This window comes from Trichomycterus rosablanca, chromosome 6, assembly GCF_030014385.1.
Source record: "Trichomycterus rosablanca isolate fTriRos1 chromosome 6, fTriRos1.hap1, whole genome shotgun sequence".
NCBI lineage: Eukaryota > Metazoa > Chordata > Actinopteri > Siluriformes > Trichomycteridae > Trichomycterus > Trichomycterus rosablanca.
In genome coordinates, this window is record NC_085993.1 from 32,055,757 (window position 1) to 32,072,306 (window position 16,550).

The following is a 16,550-nucleotide window of genomic DNA, read 5'->3' on the forward strand; positions in this document are numbered from 1 at the left end:
TGGACCAGTGGAAAGGTGTATTGTGGTCAGATGAATCAGCATTCCAGGATGCTGTGTGCTCAAGACCAAAGACGAAAAGGAACATCGGCAACAAGTCCAAAAGTCAGGATCTGTCATGGTATGGGGCTGTGTCAGTGCTTTTGGCAAAGGTCATTTACACTTCTGTGATGGCAGCATTAATGCAAAAAAAATACATTGCGATCTTAGAGCAACATATGCTGCCTTCAAGACGTCATCTTTTCCAGGGACGTCCATGCATTTTTCAACAAGACAATGCAAAACCACATGCTGCACACATTACAAAGGCATGACTGTGGAAAAAGAAGGTACGGTTACTGGACTGGCCTGTCTGTAGTCCTTACCTGTCCCCAGTAGAGAATTTTGAAATAAAAAATGCAACAACAACGACCCCATATTGTTGCACATCTTAAGACGTGTTTGCAGGAAGAACGGGACAAAATAAAATCTGAAACACTAAATCACTTGGTATCCTCGGTGCCAAAACGTCTTTTAAGTGTGAAAAGGAATAGCAACATTACAAAGTGGTAAATGCTTTACTGTCCCAACTTTTTTTGGAATGTGTTGAAGGCCTGACATGCAGGAATGGATGTTTATTAATAAATGAAATGAAGTTGAGCAAATAAAACATTAAATATCTCAGGTTCATTCTGTCTACAATCAAATAAAAGTCAAAGTAAATCTAAGAAACACTGTTTTTTTTTTTTTTATTAATTGCATTTTTCATGCTGTCCCATCTTTTTCTGATTTGGGGTTGTATATTTGTACAAATTCACAACCCCAAATTAAAAAAAGTTGGGACAGTATTAAAAATAAAAATCACACTGTTTCTTACAGTTGACTTTTATTTCATTGCCAAAAGTATGTACCTATATTCCATGTTTTTTTTCTGGTAATCATTTGATTTGTTAATATACATCCATTTCTGCATTTCAGGCCTGCAAAACATTACAAAAAAGTTGGGACAGGGCAGTTTAGCTTTAGTAATGAGCTAAAAAAAAAAACGTATGTGATTTCATACAGGTGATTGTAATCGTGATTTGGTACAAAAGCAGAATCATTGGTGCAAGCCAAAGCTGAACAGCTGTGATCTTTGATCCCTAAGACAGACATCAATAGCTGATATAACTACATGGGCAAGTTTTGTCAAGTACACCTTGGCTAACCTTTGTTAAGCACTACAGTACAGTTATATTCACAAATGTCACTTAAATGCCACTTAAAACTGTGCAAAAAAGCCTCATGTAAACCATGTCTAGAAGCAGAGTTCTCTGTGCTCAGAGGCATCTGGGATGGACCATCACACAGTGAAAACATGTTTTCTGTCGCATTAATCAGTATTACACATTTTTTTTAAAGAAATGCACACCACATGTTCCAGACAAAGAGGGTAATATGTAAGAAGAGGGTAATGGTACTGGACTGGCTTGCCTGCATTCCTGACCTGTGCCAAATAGAGACGACTTCCCTAAAATTACTAGGTGCAATGCAGTAACACAACCCGGACAAGATACCGTCCCATTTCCCCTCCTTCCCAGGAATTCAAATCCTGGATGCCAACACTACTGGGCTACCACAATTTTACTGCTGCGCCACCTGAGCACCACAGAAGTTAAAAATTGTAATTATTATTTGACGGCCGAAAGGTCTAAGAAAAAAAAAAAACTAAGAAATTGCACAAAATGGAAAAGCTTTATTTAAGTATTGAATTCAGTACATTAAGGCCTGATTTGTTAGGATTTACTATTATGTGCAAACGTCATGTTTCTGAAGTCTTAAAGGTGCTGTCTGGTGGCGGCTGTGAGGCAAAGGAGCTAAAGAAGTCATGGGCAAAGGAGAAAACATTCTGAGGCTTTCTCAACAGCAGAAATTGCAGAAAGTCAGCCAAAAGTGTCTTCAGCTCAGGGTGCTGCCGGATGTAGGAGAAATGATCTGCTTTCAACTCTTCCTGTAACAGAAAGATTAGGAGGAACAACATCAATTTTGGGATGAGGATTGAGATTAGGATTAACGTTCACAGAACATTTACTATTTTGACATGTGGATGAGAAACACAGGCCAGATAAATAGTTAAAACTTATTATTTACTCCTTTTACTACTGTTTTGAAGTAATGGTACTTAGTATTGTTACAGAATGTGGCATGGGAAAAAGTTGCCACATATAATCATATTTGTTTAATTTGTTCCACCATGTAAAATTTTGCAAATTTAATTTGCAGAAAAATTGCAAATGTAAGTTTGAGGTCAATTTCACCAAAGGTGTCCAGATATTTGCAAATTCATGTATACATATTCATATTAAGTGCCCTCAAGTCGATTCTGCCACCATGTGGAAAGTGTTTCTTTAGAACATCCTGTGTTTTGTTTGGGTCTTCATGCTTCTAAATTGCTCAGTCATTGATTCTCTAATGGGTTCTATTCATCTTGTTGCTGGCCGTACTCTTCATTTACCATTAAATCTTCAACTACATAGAAGACCATAGTCTGGATCTTTGTGTGAAGAGACTAATCATTACATCTGAAATGTTTTCCAGTTCCGTCATTCTTGTTTTGCCAAGTGCAGGTCTGTATCCTTAATAACTGATCCAATTCAGAAAAAGCTGTCTTCTTTATCAATGGTAAAACCAGTGATCCTTACTGTTGTGATGACTTTTGTCTTCATTATATTAAGCTAAAGCCCCATCTTTTTACTTTGTTCTTTAACTTTCATTATAAATGCTTCAAGTCTTCTGGAGTATTGTTTTATTTTCATACTGAAGGTTATGGATGTTTCTTCCATCATTAGCTTGTTTGTTTGTTTATTAGGATTTTAACATCATGTTTTACACTTTGGTTACATCCATGACAGGAACGGTAGTTACTCATTACACAAGGTACATCAGTTCACAGGGCGAATACAGTCATGGACAATTTAGTGTCTCCAATTCACCTCACTTGCATGTCTTTGGACTGTGGGAGGAAACTGGAGCACCCGGAGGAAACCCACGTGGACACGGGGAGAACATGCAAACTCCACACAGAAAGGACCCGGACCACCCCACCTGGGGATCGAACCCAGGACCTTCTTGCTTTGAGGCAACAGTGCTATCATTAGCTTGTGTGGCATAATGGTAAAAGCCATGCTGTTGGAAATGACAGTGCCTGTGTATTGAAGGTGCATGGCATTTTATGAACCTAGTAATTGGGGGGCCACATGTCAATGCACCCATAGTGCTGATCCCAAGTCTGGATAAATAGGAGCTAACAGGAGCAGCTAAAATGGTAAATTGTTACCAGTTGTAATCCTCAATCATCTTATTCCAGTCCTGCTTCTTTTATTATATGTTCATCACACAGGTTGAACAGGACACAATGTGGTGACAGAATGTACCCGTGTCTAATTAATTTTTTTTTATTGTGGAACCAGTCTGTTTACTCTCTGTCATGACAGTGGCTTGTTTATCACTGTAAAGTTTCCCCATTAGAACAATGAGAGGCTCTGGTATTCTTATCTTCCTGAGAACATTCCATAATTTTGTATGGTCAACAGAGTCAAAAGCTTTGCTGTAATCAATGAAGCACAAGTTGACTTTCTTCCTGAATTCTTTGGCTTTTTCCATAATCCAACATCTATTTATTTCTTCAGAAGAGGACGCTATTGGCACTGTAGTATTAAACATGTGCAGCAGGACCAGTGATGCTGGTACTTTGTATCAAAAGAGACTCTTATGTCCAATCTACTTTAAATTCACTTGTTTAAATACTGTATTTGGCACCTTCAAAGGCTGTAACATTTTATATGTAATTTTCACATTCTCTAAACACATTATGCACTGTGAATACAGCACAATTTTGGACCATTCCTCCTTACAGAACTGGTGTAACTGAGTCAGGTTTGTAGGCCTCCTTGAATGAATGAGTCGTTTTTCATGAAATATGCAATTTGCTGTAAAAATTTAAGGTTTGCGTTTAGAGATTTAACATTTTTCATTTGCGTAGCATATGAAATATGATGCACAATATACAATATGAGGCGGTCCTAGCAATCATACTGCAATTAAGTTATTGTAACAGACTTTTCTGTGGTGTGTGTGCTGACAGTGTTTGATGTATGTGTTTAGTATTGAGTGCCTTGTGTCCCTTTGGGGATTCCATAATCAAAGAAAAAGTGTGCTTCTCTAAACACGTGATCATCTCTCTGTAATGTGTGCTGCACCTCAAAAGAACAAACCAGTAAAGTATTACGCTCCCGATAAGTTCTTTATGTACAGTTTATTTCTTTCTTTATAAACTCAACAAACTCTAAAGACTCTCAGTTACATAAGCAATTAGTTGAAGACGAAAGACTAAAGCAGCTAAAAACACGACTCGGGTAAGTGAGTTTGGAAAACTCCCAACTGATTATGTAGACGCGGTGTCAAAACACGGACAAGAATTTATGTCTCTGTTAAGGTAGGCTGTACTGTGTATTGTAGCTTCCATTTATTCTATAATTCAATTTATGAGTGTTATTTAATGACTGTAATGAAATGAAATTAAGCACAATGAATAGGGCCCTATATAACCTATTGTATTTGCTGTAGTACAATGTTTTCCAATTAGGTCAGGGTTGCCATTTATTTTTAACTTTTTTCTTTCTTTTTTCGTACCTTTCTGTCAAGAAACTTGGAGTAGAGCTCCATGTCTTCCTGCCAAACCAACGGCTTTTTCTCAAAAACTGGCTTCTGGTCTCTCTCATCTGGAAAACAAATGTGTCTATGTGGAGCTGTTTTTATACACTTTAAAAGAAACTGCAGAAGTGTAATGAAATACAGACCTACACTAAGTAGAGGAAGAAGTTGCAAGAGGTTCATCGTTACTGGAGAACCCACCTGCAGTCTGCTGGCTAAATGTCTGGAGTAAAAAGACAGTTAATTCATGAATAAATATACAATGTTCAGAAAAGATTTTTCAGAATACAAGAATGAAAGACTTATATTCAGTCAAACACTATGTGCAAGGCATGAATACCCTATAGACGGCATCTATACATTGCAGGTCTTTGGGCACCATCTCCCTCAGACATAGCCAATCATGTCTGTGTAGATGCCTGGTCAGCTGATAGCACCAGTGAGATTTAAACCCAGATCTCAGCAGTGGTCAGCTTTATTATATTTAATAGCCTAAAACATCCAATGATATATTCCTCAACAATAAGAAGTTCATACCCGTCTGAGAGGAAATAGTTTATCCAGGTTGCAGAATTGTCTTCTGCTGAAGTGACGGTCCTTTCTATGCCAAACACATCCACCACTTCTTCACCAATCTTCTGCTTCTTTGCGTCCAGCTTCCTCTGTAAAAAAAACCCTTTTATTAGATTCATTTGGTGGGTCTGATTCATTAGGCAAAAGGCAGGAAACACCCCGGACAGGTCGCCAGTCCATCACAGGGCAGACACACACACACACACATTCATACACAGGTTCACATACTCATACTTAGGGCAATGTTTAGTAGCTCCAATTGGCCTGACTGACTGTCTTTGCGCTTGTGGGAGGAAACTGGAGCACCTGGAGAAAACCCCTGCTGACACAGGGAGAACAGCACCAAAAGGACCCTGGCCACATGACCAGGAAATCAAACCCAGCCCCTTCTTGCTGTGAAGCAACAGCACTACCCACATTATACATATTCCATATTACAAAAGTGGAGAATAAACAGATATACAGCACACAAAAGACTGAATGGGGCATATACACTTAATGGCCAAAAGTATGTCAACACCCTTTTTAATCAAGTTTAGGTGTTTTATTAACACCAATTACTAACAGTTATAACAGTAACAAAATCAATGACAGTGGACTTAGAAAATATTTGGACCCAGTGACCTTTTTGCCTGCATTATTGGGTTGTGGATTTGAATTTGAATGGGTATAATGGCAATTTTTACCAATCAATTGTATCAATCTACACTTAATTGTCCATAATGATATAATCAAAATACACTGATCAGCCATAACATTAAAACCACCTCCTTGTTTCTACACTCACTGTCCATTTTATCAGCTCCACTTACCATATAGAAGCATTTTGTAGTTCTACAATTACTGACTGTAGTCCATCTGTTTCTCTACATACTTTTTAGCCTGCTTTCACCCTGTTCTTCACTGGTCAGGACCCCCACAGGACCACCGCAGAGCAGGTATTATTTAGGTGGTGGATGATTCTCAGCACTGCAGTGACAATGACATGGTGGTGGTGTGTTAGTGTGTGTTGTGCTGGTATGAGTGGTTCAGACACAGCAGCGCTGCCAGAGTTTTTAAATACCGTGTCCACTCACTGTCCACTCTATTAGACACTCGTACCTAGTTGGTCCACCTTGTAGATGTAAAGTCAGAGACGATCAGCTCATCTATTGCTGCTGTTTGAGTTGGTCATCTGCTAGAACTTCATCAGTGGTCATAGGATGCTGCCCATGGGGTGCTGTTGGCGGAGTATTTTTGGTCGGTGGACTATTCTCAGTCAAGCAGTGACAGTGAGGTTTTTAAAAACTCCATCAGTGCTGCTGTGTCTTATCCACTCATACCAGCACAACACACACTAAAACACCACCACCATGTTAGTGTCACTGCAGTGCTGAGAATGATCCACCACCCAAATAATACCTGCTCTGCGGTGGTCCTGGGAGATTCCTGACCATTAAAGAACAGCATGAAAGGGGGCTAACAAAGCATGCAGAGAAACCGATGGACTACAGTCAGTAATTGTAGAACTACAAAGTGCTTCTATATGGTAAGTGAAGCCGATAAAATGGACAATGTGTGTAGAAACAAGGAGGTGGTTTTAATGTTATGGCTGATCAGTGTATGTGCCCAGAGAAGTCACTGTTATTATAAATTATTAAGGAGGCCATTGTAATATTATATCACATATAGACCTTTCTATACCACTCAATTATTAATTAAAGATTCTTTACCATGATATACAGTACATGTCCATAGCAAGTATTTGTGAACTTTTATCATCGAACTATGAATACAAAATCTAATTATTAAACTCACATAGGTTGACATGCCAAGCTTGGTGTCAGCATCAAATGACAGAAATACCATGTTGTCTGGAATCTTCTTCTGCTGAGCCAAAATGCGCAAAATGAGAAGATTAGAGGCTTCAGAAACAAAACCTTGTACAGAGTCCAGGGAAAATGTGAATGATTGCTTCTTCACTTCCTACAAAAACAGAACAAGTAAACATACAGTTAAATTCAAATTAGTATTATAGATCATGGGAACACTATCCAAGGTGGAAATTCACACAGGACAAACTCACTAATTCATACTTATTTACACCTGAAACATCTTGAATAAGCCAATTTTAGGAGGTGGGGGAAACTGTAATACCTGAAGGAAATTGAATTGAAGACATTGGAAGAATTTGCTATTAACCGTATAAAATACATTCTCTTTAAACCTATGTACACTTATGTTATTATTTTGTCATTTTTTTTACAAAAACTTTTGTGATTCTGTTTTATATGTTAACCAAGTACAACACTGGACCCAGTTGTGCATCGGTGTTTATGCACAACCATTTGAACCAAATTAGCATTGTTCTCAGGTGCCGCAGCAGTCTAATGCTTTAGCCACCACCATGAAGACATGAGTATTTCAGTGCCACTGGGGTGACTGGAGGCTCCACACACAAATGGCTGTGTCTGAGGAAGGACAGCTCAATATGGTGTCAGCGCAACGCCACTGCAACAGCGACACCTACTGTCTGTTTGAAAAACAGTATAGTATTTTTATCCAGCATAGTGGGAATACTTAAAAGAATTGTGTGTTCCTCTGTATGTGTTAGGCCTCCATGTAGTCAAATGCAGGCTAGTAAAAAAACGAGACCAATAGCTTTACACGTGTTGTGAAGTGGACAGCCTGCAGTTCTCCTTGGCTAGCATAGGTGTCATGTGTGAGGTAGAGGTTTATAATACAAATCATTTTTAAAAAATCAATTATAATAAAGAATGAAAATAAAAGTAAATAGGGAGTTGGAAGGTCGTAGCCTAGTGGTTAAGGTACTGGATCACAAGGTCACTGGTTTAAGCCCCACCACTGCCAGGTTGAGCAAGGCCTTTAACCCTCAATTGATCAGACTGTATACTGTAACTGTAATGTAAGTCGCTTTGGATAAAAGGTGTCTGCTAAATGGCAAAAATGTAAATGAGTTGGTTTAATTATTTGTCCACCTATTTCTTTACGATAACAAAGTAGAAAAAGTCCACTGGGGCAGGAACACAATTGTGGTGAGGGTTACAAAACAGGCCCTTAAAACAGGATTACATTGAAAAAAAGGTTGAGAAACATTAATTTATAGTGTATAGTGTATGAACCTGACACATACTTTTGGTTTGTGGCTCTCACCTCTTTCTCTGTAATGACTTTGTTCACCACTAGATGGGCGCCTTGCTTCACTATGTGCACTTTCCTTTCAAGCACGTGTTCCTGAAACTGAAACATTTACAGCACAGCCAATAAACCAGTAAACAGCTGTTAAATTTTTATTTTTAGGATTTACTAAAATTGGGATTAAACAATGAGAATTGCAATGAGTAATTTTTAATAAATGTATAAAAGACTATCTAAAGTCCTATGCAAATGTTTTAGTATCTGTGTCAAAATGACACATTGTAGCAATTGTGGCATGTCCAAAAGTTTGGGCACCCTACTAAGTCAGTACTTAGTTACACAACCTTTCTTAGATATCATAGCTTACAAATGCTTTTTTGTAGGCAGCTACAAACTCATCAGAATATTATGTTAAGATTATGTCTCATTAAATCAGTGCACCACCAATCCTTTGTCATCTAAACCTTTCTGTAGATCCTTTGCTGTCATATGAGGGTTATGCTTTGCCTGTTTGGTCAGCATATAAACCATTTAATCTAAGAGTTGCCTTTCCTTTTACAGTTTACCCTAATTGCCATAGCACTCCACCAGGCATCAGTTAGTATCATTATTAAGTCAGGAGTCAGCTGCATAATAGAGCCCATGGTTGTTGTGTATTAGAATATAAAGGCTGAGAAGTTAGGAGGTTTATTATGCTTGATTTGTCATAAACTGACAATTCCTAATAACAATTCCAACATTTTTAGGTTAACTCAATATAAAGTGCATTAACATTTGCAGAAAAATATACTTTAATATAATACAAAAATTGGTTGCTGCACACGGCACCATGGCAAGAATTCAATCCCCAGGCGGGGCAGTCCGTGTTTGCATGTTCTCCCAGTGTCTGCATGGGTTTCCTCCGAGAGCTCCGGTTTCCTCCCACAATCAAAAAACATGCAGTCAGGTTTATTGGAGACACTGAATTGCCCAATAGGTGAATGGATGTGTGTCTGCCCTGTGATGGACTGGCGCCCCATCCAGGGTGTTACTGTGTGCCTCGCGCCCATTGAAAAAGGCTCCAGCACCCGCCCCCCCCCCCACCCTATTTGGATAAGCGCTTAAGAAAGTGAGCGAATGAGTGGTTGCTGCAGAGATTGTGTTGCATTTCTTTTTCAAAAATCAACAAAATACTTAATTTAAGTGAAAGTGTCCGTTTTTATATAAATGTATTTGGAACAATATATATACTTCACTATACCTTCATATGTTCATCACAATTCTCTTCTAGAGTCTCAAGCCCCCTGGATATATAAGCTGTTGACAGTGGGTACAAATATAGTTAATTTTAATAGACAGAATTAAATTAAAGGTACAATATCATATTGTAGCGTCCGCCACTGGGGGGCCGGAACGAGCTTTACCCAGAAAGCTTTGCGGCCGTGATATCCATACTTACCATAGCCGTGTAGCCCAGTGTTGGGGATGGTGTGGCTGCGGTAAGGGCTGGATAAGCAGCTCTATGTTTGTCTGTCTGTTGTGTGAATGTCTATGTGTATGAATGAATGTCTTAAAATAACTGTCTGGTGGCCCCGACGCCCCTCCCTCCGTACTTGCCGGCGCCACAATATATAATGAAGACTTTTTAAAACATCTAAGCACATTATCATGACTTTAAAGAGAGGGTGTGTTGTAAAGCTGGACTCACCTGTAATAGAAGTGCCACATGGGATGTTATCAATTGCACCATGACTGTTAGCGTGAACCAGATAGCAAGGCTCATCATTGTAACTGGCTTTCTGCACACTCAGACAGAACTCTCCCAGCTGTCTACCAGTGTCAGATACAGTCTCCAAGGAGTCCACAAACAGGCACTGATCTACTTCTTTAGGTCCTAAGACACAACGATATTACAGTTAAAAAGTCAGTGTTAAATTCATCATGCCATGCTGATTACAGCACCTGTATTGGCTCTTCTATCAGTCCTGTGCTTGGCTTAGCTTCTACCTCACCTGTAAGTGTCTGCATGATAAATAAATGTAAATACCCAAAAATGTAATATAAAAGCCAGTGTCAGATGGCAGAAACATATTTTCTCATTTTGAGTACTGGACTCTGAGCTGGAAACACTAAGTGCAAGGCACTAAGTGCACCCTGGCCCAGGTCACAGTCCATTATTAGGCATTACAAATTCACACACTAAGTGGCTATTTTGCTAATGGCATGTTTTAGAGGTTTTCAGCTCAAAGCAGTGCTCTGAAAGTGAGGGTAGAACCCAGGCCCCCAGTGCCTTAATATTTTGCAGTATTAACACTACCTGCTGCGCTACTGTTCCATTATAATGTTTGACTACCTCAATCAGAAACTTGTTTAAGATAATACACTTGCAGACATTGTTCACCTATCATAAATGTATGTTATCAAAAATGTAACATTTCACTTAAGTTTTTATGTTAATTATATGACTTGTAATGAATACGTTGCATTAAATTTGAGAAAGATGTGAAATTTAAGCATTTTTTATAATGGTCTTAGACTTGGTCCTCATTGTACATGTCTCTTTCAAGTGAAGGTTAACATTAACTGTAATAATTAAACAGGGCACAGTGGTAGCCTAGTGGGTACCGCTGTGGGTTATTAACTAGAAGCTTGTGGGTTTGAATACAGGCTCTGCCTTGCATCCACTACAGAATAGAATTCCTTTCTTTGTCATATATACATACACTGACACTAAAACCACCTCCTTGTTTCTACACTCACTGTCCATTTTATCAGCTCCACTTACCATATAGAAGCACTTTGTAGTTCTACAATTACTGACTGTAGTCCATCTGTTTCTCTGCATGCTTTGGTAGCCCGCTTTCATGCTGTTCTTCAATGGTCAGGACTTTCCCAGGACCACTACAGAGCAGGTATTATTTAGGTGGTGGATCATTCTCAGCGCTGCTGGAGTTTTCAAATACCGTGCCCACTCTATTAGACACTCTTACCTAGTTGGTTCACCATTGCTCATCTGTTGCTGCTGTTTGAGTTGGTCATCTTCTAGACCTTCATCAGTGGTCACAGGACGCTGCCTACGGGGCGCTGTTGGCTGGATATTTTTGGTTGGTGTACTATTCTCAGTCCAGCAGTTACAGTGAGGTGTTTAAAAAATCCATCAGCATTGCTGTGTCTGATCCACTCATACCAGCACAACACACACTAACACACCACCACCATGTCAGTGTCACTGCAGTGCTGAGAATGACCCACCACCCAAATAATACCTGCTCTGTAGTGGTCCTGGGAGAGTCCTGACCATTGAAGAACAGCGTGAAAGGGGGCTAACAAAGCATGCAGAGAAACAGATGGACTACAATTAGCAATTGTATAACTACAAAGTGCTTCTATATGGTAAGTGGAGCTGAGAAAATGGACAGTGAGTGTAGAAACAAGGAGGTGGTTTTAATGTTATGGCTGATCAGTGTACATATACAGGTGTACAATACAATGATTTTTTTCTGCATGGCAGAGCTGGGATTCAAACACTTAACCTTTCGGTCGCTAGCCCAAAGCTCTACACACTAGGCTACCACTGTGCTACCAGGGGTGCCATACAATAGCTGCCCTAACACTTTAGCTGGAATTTTGTTGTATTTGTATATATGACAAATCAAGCCATTCCATCTGCCCTAGATTATTTTTATCCTTAACAAGGTCACTCAAGCAGCAGGTTTGAGATCAAATCAGTACATGAATGACTTCTGTCATGACCAGATGGTCAGTGTCCCAAACCAATAGAGGACTGACAAAAGGTAAAGTTTTTAAATGTAAACATAATATTACTTACCAATGATGGAGAGAAACTCTATTGCCTCTTTGGAAGCTTTTCGTTCTTCTGTCCAAACCTGAAGCGTCCCTGTGTCTTTCATTTCGTTCATTGTACTCATTGATTTTACAATAATTTCACTTTACATTAGTGTAGTAAATCCAAAGTTGCTTGATTCCCTAACTACCCCACCATCAGCTACTTTTAAATGGAACTAGTACACTAACTGTACTGTAACTTACCAGCTTTATAATAACATTTGCAGTCTCTCATATACAAAAACATGCGCTGTTCTTCTGTATGGTTGTGTTCACTTGCTAACAGTAATAATAGTATATTTAAAACTACAGGTTTGTAAAATACATTAAATGCAGGCGACACTACATATGAACGCTATTACGCTAGGAAGCTCGGAATACAGTGAGACGTCGTAGTGTTTATTCCTCCAGCTCGTTAACGTCTTGGGTATCCATGGCAACCGTTAGGTAAACAGACACCGTAAATCTGCGTGTAGCAGCGCAGGCAGTAATTAGAGGGTATGATGGAAGGCTGCGTTTAACATACCCTAAAGGGAAAAACCGTATTATTCCTACTATAACTCCTAATCAACTCTTTATAGGTAATTAATATGCGTTGCTTAATGATAAAACTACTAACATATGTCTTAGGAACATTGTTCAAAGGAATATAATATCTAAACCAGCTGTAGTATTCTTTTGGGATAACTTATTGTAGCGTCACCGCTAGGGGGCCGCCACGGGCTTTACCCAGAAGCCCTTGCGGCCATGCTGTCCGTACTTACCGTGGCCGTGTAGCCCAGTGTTGGGGCTAGGGTGGCTACAGTGAGGGCTGGATAGGCAGCCTTTATGTTTGTCTGTTGTATGAATGTCTGTGTGTATGAATGAGTGTCTGTGCTAATCCATTAAGTGAACTGCCAAGGGCAGCTCACTCGCAGCCCCGACGCTCGCCTTCCTACTCGCCGGCGCCACATTATATTATGATATAAATAAAATATATATTTACATATAGATATAGTTATAAAAACATTCATCTTACAGCAAGAAGGTCCTGGGTTTGCTTCCCAGATCAAATGGTACAGGTCTTTTCTGTGTGGAGTTTACATGTTCTCCCCGTGTCAGCGTGGGGTTTCATCCACAGTCCAAAGACATGCAGTTAGGTTATTGGAGTTACTATGCGTGTGTGTGTGTGTGTTAGCCCTGTGATGGACTGGCAACCTGTCTGAGGTGTTTCCTAACTTTTGCCAGGTGAATTGTTCTCCCACTGCGACCCTGAATAAAGCAGTGGTAAAATAGACGATGAATGAATGATTATAATAATAATAGCAGGACTTTTAACACATTTCACAAAATTGCATTTATTTTTTATTGCTTTTAAAAGTATTAAATAATTAATCAGTTGCCATAAAAATCACGTTAGTCGCCGCTCAGGTGGCACAGCGGTAAAATATGCTGGCACACCAGAGCTGGGATTTCGAATACATCGGGGCTGTGCAGCTATATGATCAACGTTTGGCTGTTGTTCATCCGGGGAAGGAGCCGTACAGGGACCTTATATCTGATGCAATTATGACCTTTGTCAAGTCAAGGAATAATGCTGATCAGGGTGTGGCTCTCTGTACACAGGGCTGATCCATATATGAACTCGCCTCATGCAGGTGAAAAGATGCAGTCGGCTACTGCACACGTGTCGGAGGGGGCGTGTGTCAGTTTGCTCTCCTCAATCAAGGCAGGGGTCAGCACCAGTAGAGAGGAAGAATAACGCAATTGGGTAAAAATTGGACGCGCTAAAAAAAATTGGGAGAAAAAGGGAGAAAATGCATTTAAAAAAAAGTCATGTTAGTCATGTGTAGAAAAGTCTTCCAAAAAATCAACTATTTCCCAAAAAGACATAAAAGTATCAGTAAGACATTTTTTTTTCTAGACACAAAAGCCCTTTGGTGACTCAAAACACAAGTGATTCTTTACTGTCCAGTTTTCTGCACCTTCAAATAAAATTATTCGAACCCACTGGAACCCAGAGTAGGATAAAGCAATGGTAAAACAGATAATGATTGAATTATTTAAACTGTTTTATTGCTCTAAGTGCTATTGTCACTAATCAAGCTCCTGTTCTCTGTCTGAATATTGCTGTGGAAATAATTAAGAACCAGTCTGACCAGTAATATGTTAAGCATGTCCATCATTTAATCAACCACGGTTGTGAGAATACAAGAACACATAATAAGAATACATAACAATAAGGTGAAAACATGTTTTTTTGAGTTTTTCAAACATTAATAAAATATTGACAACTGAAACATCTTACAAAAGTATTTAGACTCTTTATTTAAAACCTTTCTAAAAAATCCTTTTGGCAGCAATTACAGTAGCAAGTTTACCTGGATCAAGAGTCAACAAACTTAATTTAGCATACCTAAATTCATTTATCCCATTCTTCATGGCAGATCCTCTTAAGCTCTATCAGCTTGAATGGCAAACGTCAATGACCTGCGATCTTAATATCTGTATGTTCAATAAGTCTAGGCTTTGCCTGGAATTCAGGCACCTAGCCCAAAGCCCCTGTAAGATCATAATAAATTCAATGCAATCTACCAGTACCTGGAGCTGAGAAACACCCCACAGCATGATGCTGCCATCACTACACCTTAATAAATTAAATACATACAATTATGTACCATGTACAAAGTAGCTCATTTAAATAACTGTGGCCAAAAGCCATTGTTCAACACCAGGTATAACAGCCACATTTTATTTTATTCTTGGTGACCAGAAACCAGTTCACTGCAAGCACTTAATAAAGAACAGGTGTTAAGACTTATACACACACTACTTCACTATAGCTGGCTAGATGATTCAGTCACTGGACCATGGATAACTGCAAAGTCAAGATATGGACAAATTAATAATGATTTAGCTTCTACTTTGGTGATGAGTTTATTGAAAGCCTTATTAAGCATTCCACCCAGAGAGTTCATGGTGCTGGGCAAGAAGGAAATGGCTCACTTCTGAGGCTGCACACAACTATAGTGAAATGGATTTTATTTAAAGTGCCATCTAGTTAAAAAAAAAGTGCATTATATAAAGCAACTCTATATAACCATCATATCTTTTGTGCTTATCGTTTTAACAAAACACAGCACTCAATGTTCCCATGTTCATAGACGCTAATTGTTGTGTACATAGGGTGTGTGTGTGTGTGTTACTTGTTCGATAACTATGATGTCATGCTGTGTCACTATGACTAGCAAATAAAACTATAAGACAAAATTTCTATAAACTGCACACCTAGTTAGTAAAAAAGTGGTCCTAAATACACAGAACAGCCAGACACTAGTATTATCCAAATGTATTCTTTAAGTATTTGTTATTGCTAGTACTTTCAATTCATTTTGTGACTCTGGATCCTTCATGTTTATATGGCTTATAATATTTGACCTATTAATCAAAAGTAAATTTTAATGAAATACACCCAAATGTACGATCAGACTAGCAGTCAGAAATTCTGCAACTGTTCATTTTTTTTGCCTGAATGATGGAAGCAATTCTTACTTGGCTAAAAATACCTTTTCAATCACATAATTTCAGGTGTTCTTAAAATATGCTGGGTAAAATTTAGTTTTGCTTATATAAATAGGCTAGTATTACTGCAACCATAACAAAAAAAATTGATAGATCTGTGGTCTTTAAAAAGAAAAGACAAACTTATGCAAGGAAATGTGTCTAGATCTTGCCATAAGAAGCTGCTGGAATCAAAAAAGCTTTACATGGTCAAGACGGAGGGCACGGTGGCTAAGTAGGTAGCACTGTCGCCTCACAGCAAGAAGGTCCTGGGTTCGATCCCCAGGTGGGGCGGGCCGGGTTCTTTCTGTGTGGAGTTTGCATGTTCTCCCCGTGTCTGTGTGGGTTTCCTGCGGGTGCTCCGGTTTCCTCCCACAGTCCAAAGACATGCAAGTGAGGTAAATTGGGGATACTATATTGTCCATGACTGTTTGATATAACCTTGTGAACTGATGAATCTTGTGTCATGATTGTAACCAAAGTGTAAAACATGACGTTAAAATCCTAATAAACAAACAAACATGGCCAGGACTAATAAATTGACGATCTAAGTTACTGTATGTATTTTTAAATCCAATACATTTTAAGAAAACACCAATTCTGAACGTTCAGTGGACAAAAGTAAATGTTCCAATCATTCATTCAATAAAAAAAGAACTGCTGCCAAAATCACTGAAACCCCAATACTGTTCTGACATGTCCTGTACATGTGTAAATCAGATTGGTCTAAAAGAACTCCGGTGTAATTATTTAAACCTTAGTGTCCAACCAACAATATCTCAATAATGCCCAGACATTGTTTATGC

At 38.9% G+C, this 16,550-nt stretch overlaps 1 protein-coding gene across 3 annotated transcripts; it reads right to left on the bottom strand.

The window, feature by feature from the left end:
• Positions 1-1,691: 1,691 nt before the first annotated feature.
• Positions 1,692-12,398, bottom strand: catip (ciliogenesis associated TTC17 interacting protein). 3 transcript variants are annotated; one of them, XM_062996847.1, is made up of 9 exons: positions 12,188-12,395; positions 10,067-10,252; positions 9,620-9,675; positions 8,395-8,475; positions 7,039-7,206; positions 5,206-5,330; positions 4,815-4,891; positions 4,648-4,736; positions 1,692-1,966 (listed from the first exon to the last, which is right to left on the bottom strand). In XM_062996847.1, the coding sequence occupies exons 1-9, from the start codon at positions 12,285-12,287 to the stop codon at positions 1,778-1,780; spliced, it is 1,071 nt and encodes a 356-aa protein (XP_062852917.1). In that variant the 5' UTR covers positions 12,288-12,395; the 3' UTR covers positions 1,692-1,777. The 3 variants fall into 3 exon arrangements, with proteins under 3 accessions (XP_062852917.1, XP_062852916.1, XP_062852915.1); XM_062996846.1 differs by having other exon boundaries at positions 8,395-8,481; XM_062996845.1 differs by having other exon boundaries at positions 4,648-4,891; positions 8,395-8,481; positions 12,188-12,398.
• Between the last annotated feature and the right edge of the window lie 4,152 nt (positions 12,399-16,550).

What these genes read in the sequence shown, in the direction of transcription:
- catip (XM_062996845.1), bottom strand. Translation starts at nt 12,287, where the DNA reads ATGAGTACAATGAACGAAATGAAAGACACAGGGACGCTTCAGGTTTGG. An exon ending in ATGTGGCACTTCTATTACAG is followed by an intron (nt 9,676 to 10,066) that starts GTGAGTCCAGCT and finishes CACTGTCAACAG; the next exon opens with CTTATATATCCAGGGGGCTT. An exon ending in AAGTCATTACAGAGAAAGAG is followed by an intron (nt 7,207 to 8,394) that starts GTGAGAGCCACA and finishes CTGTTTTTGTAG; the next exon opens with GAAGTGAAGAAGCAATCATT.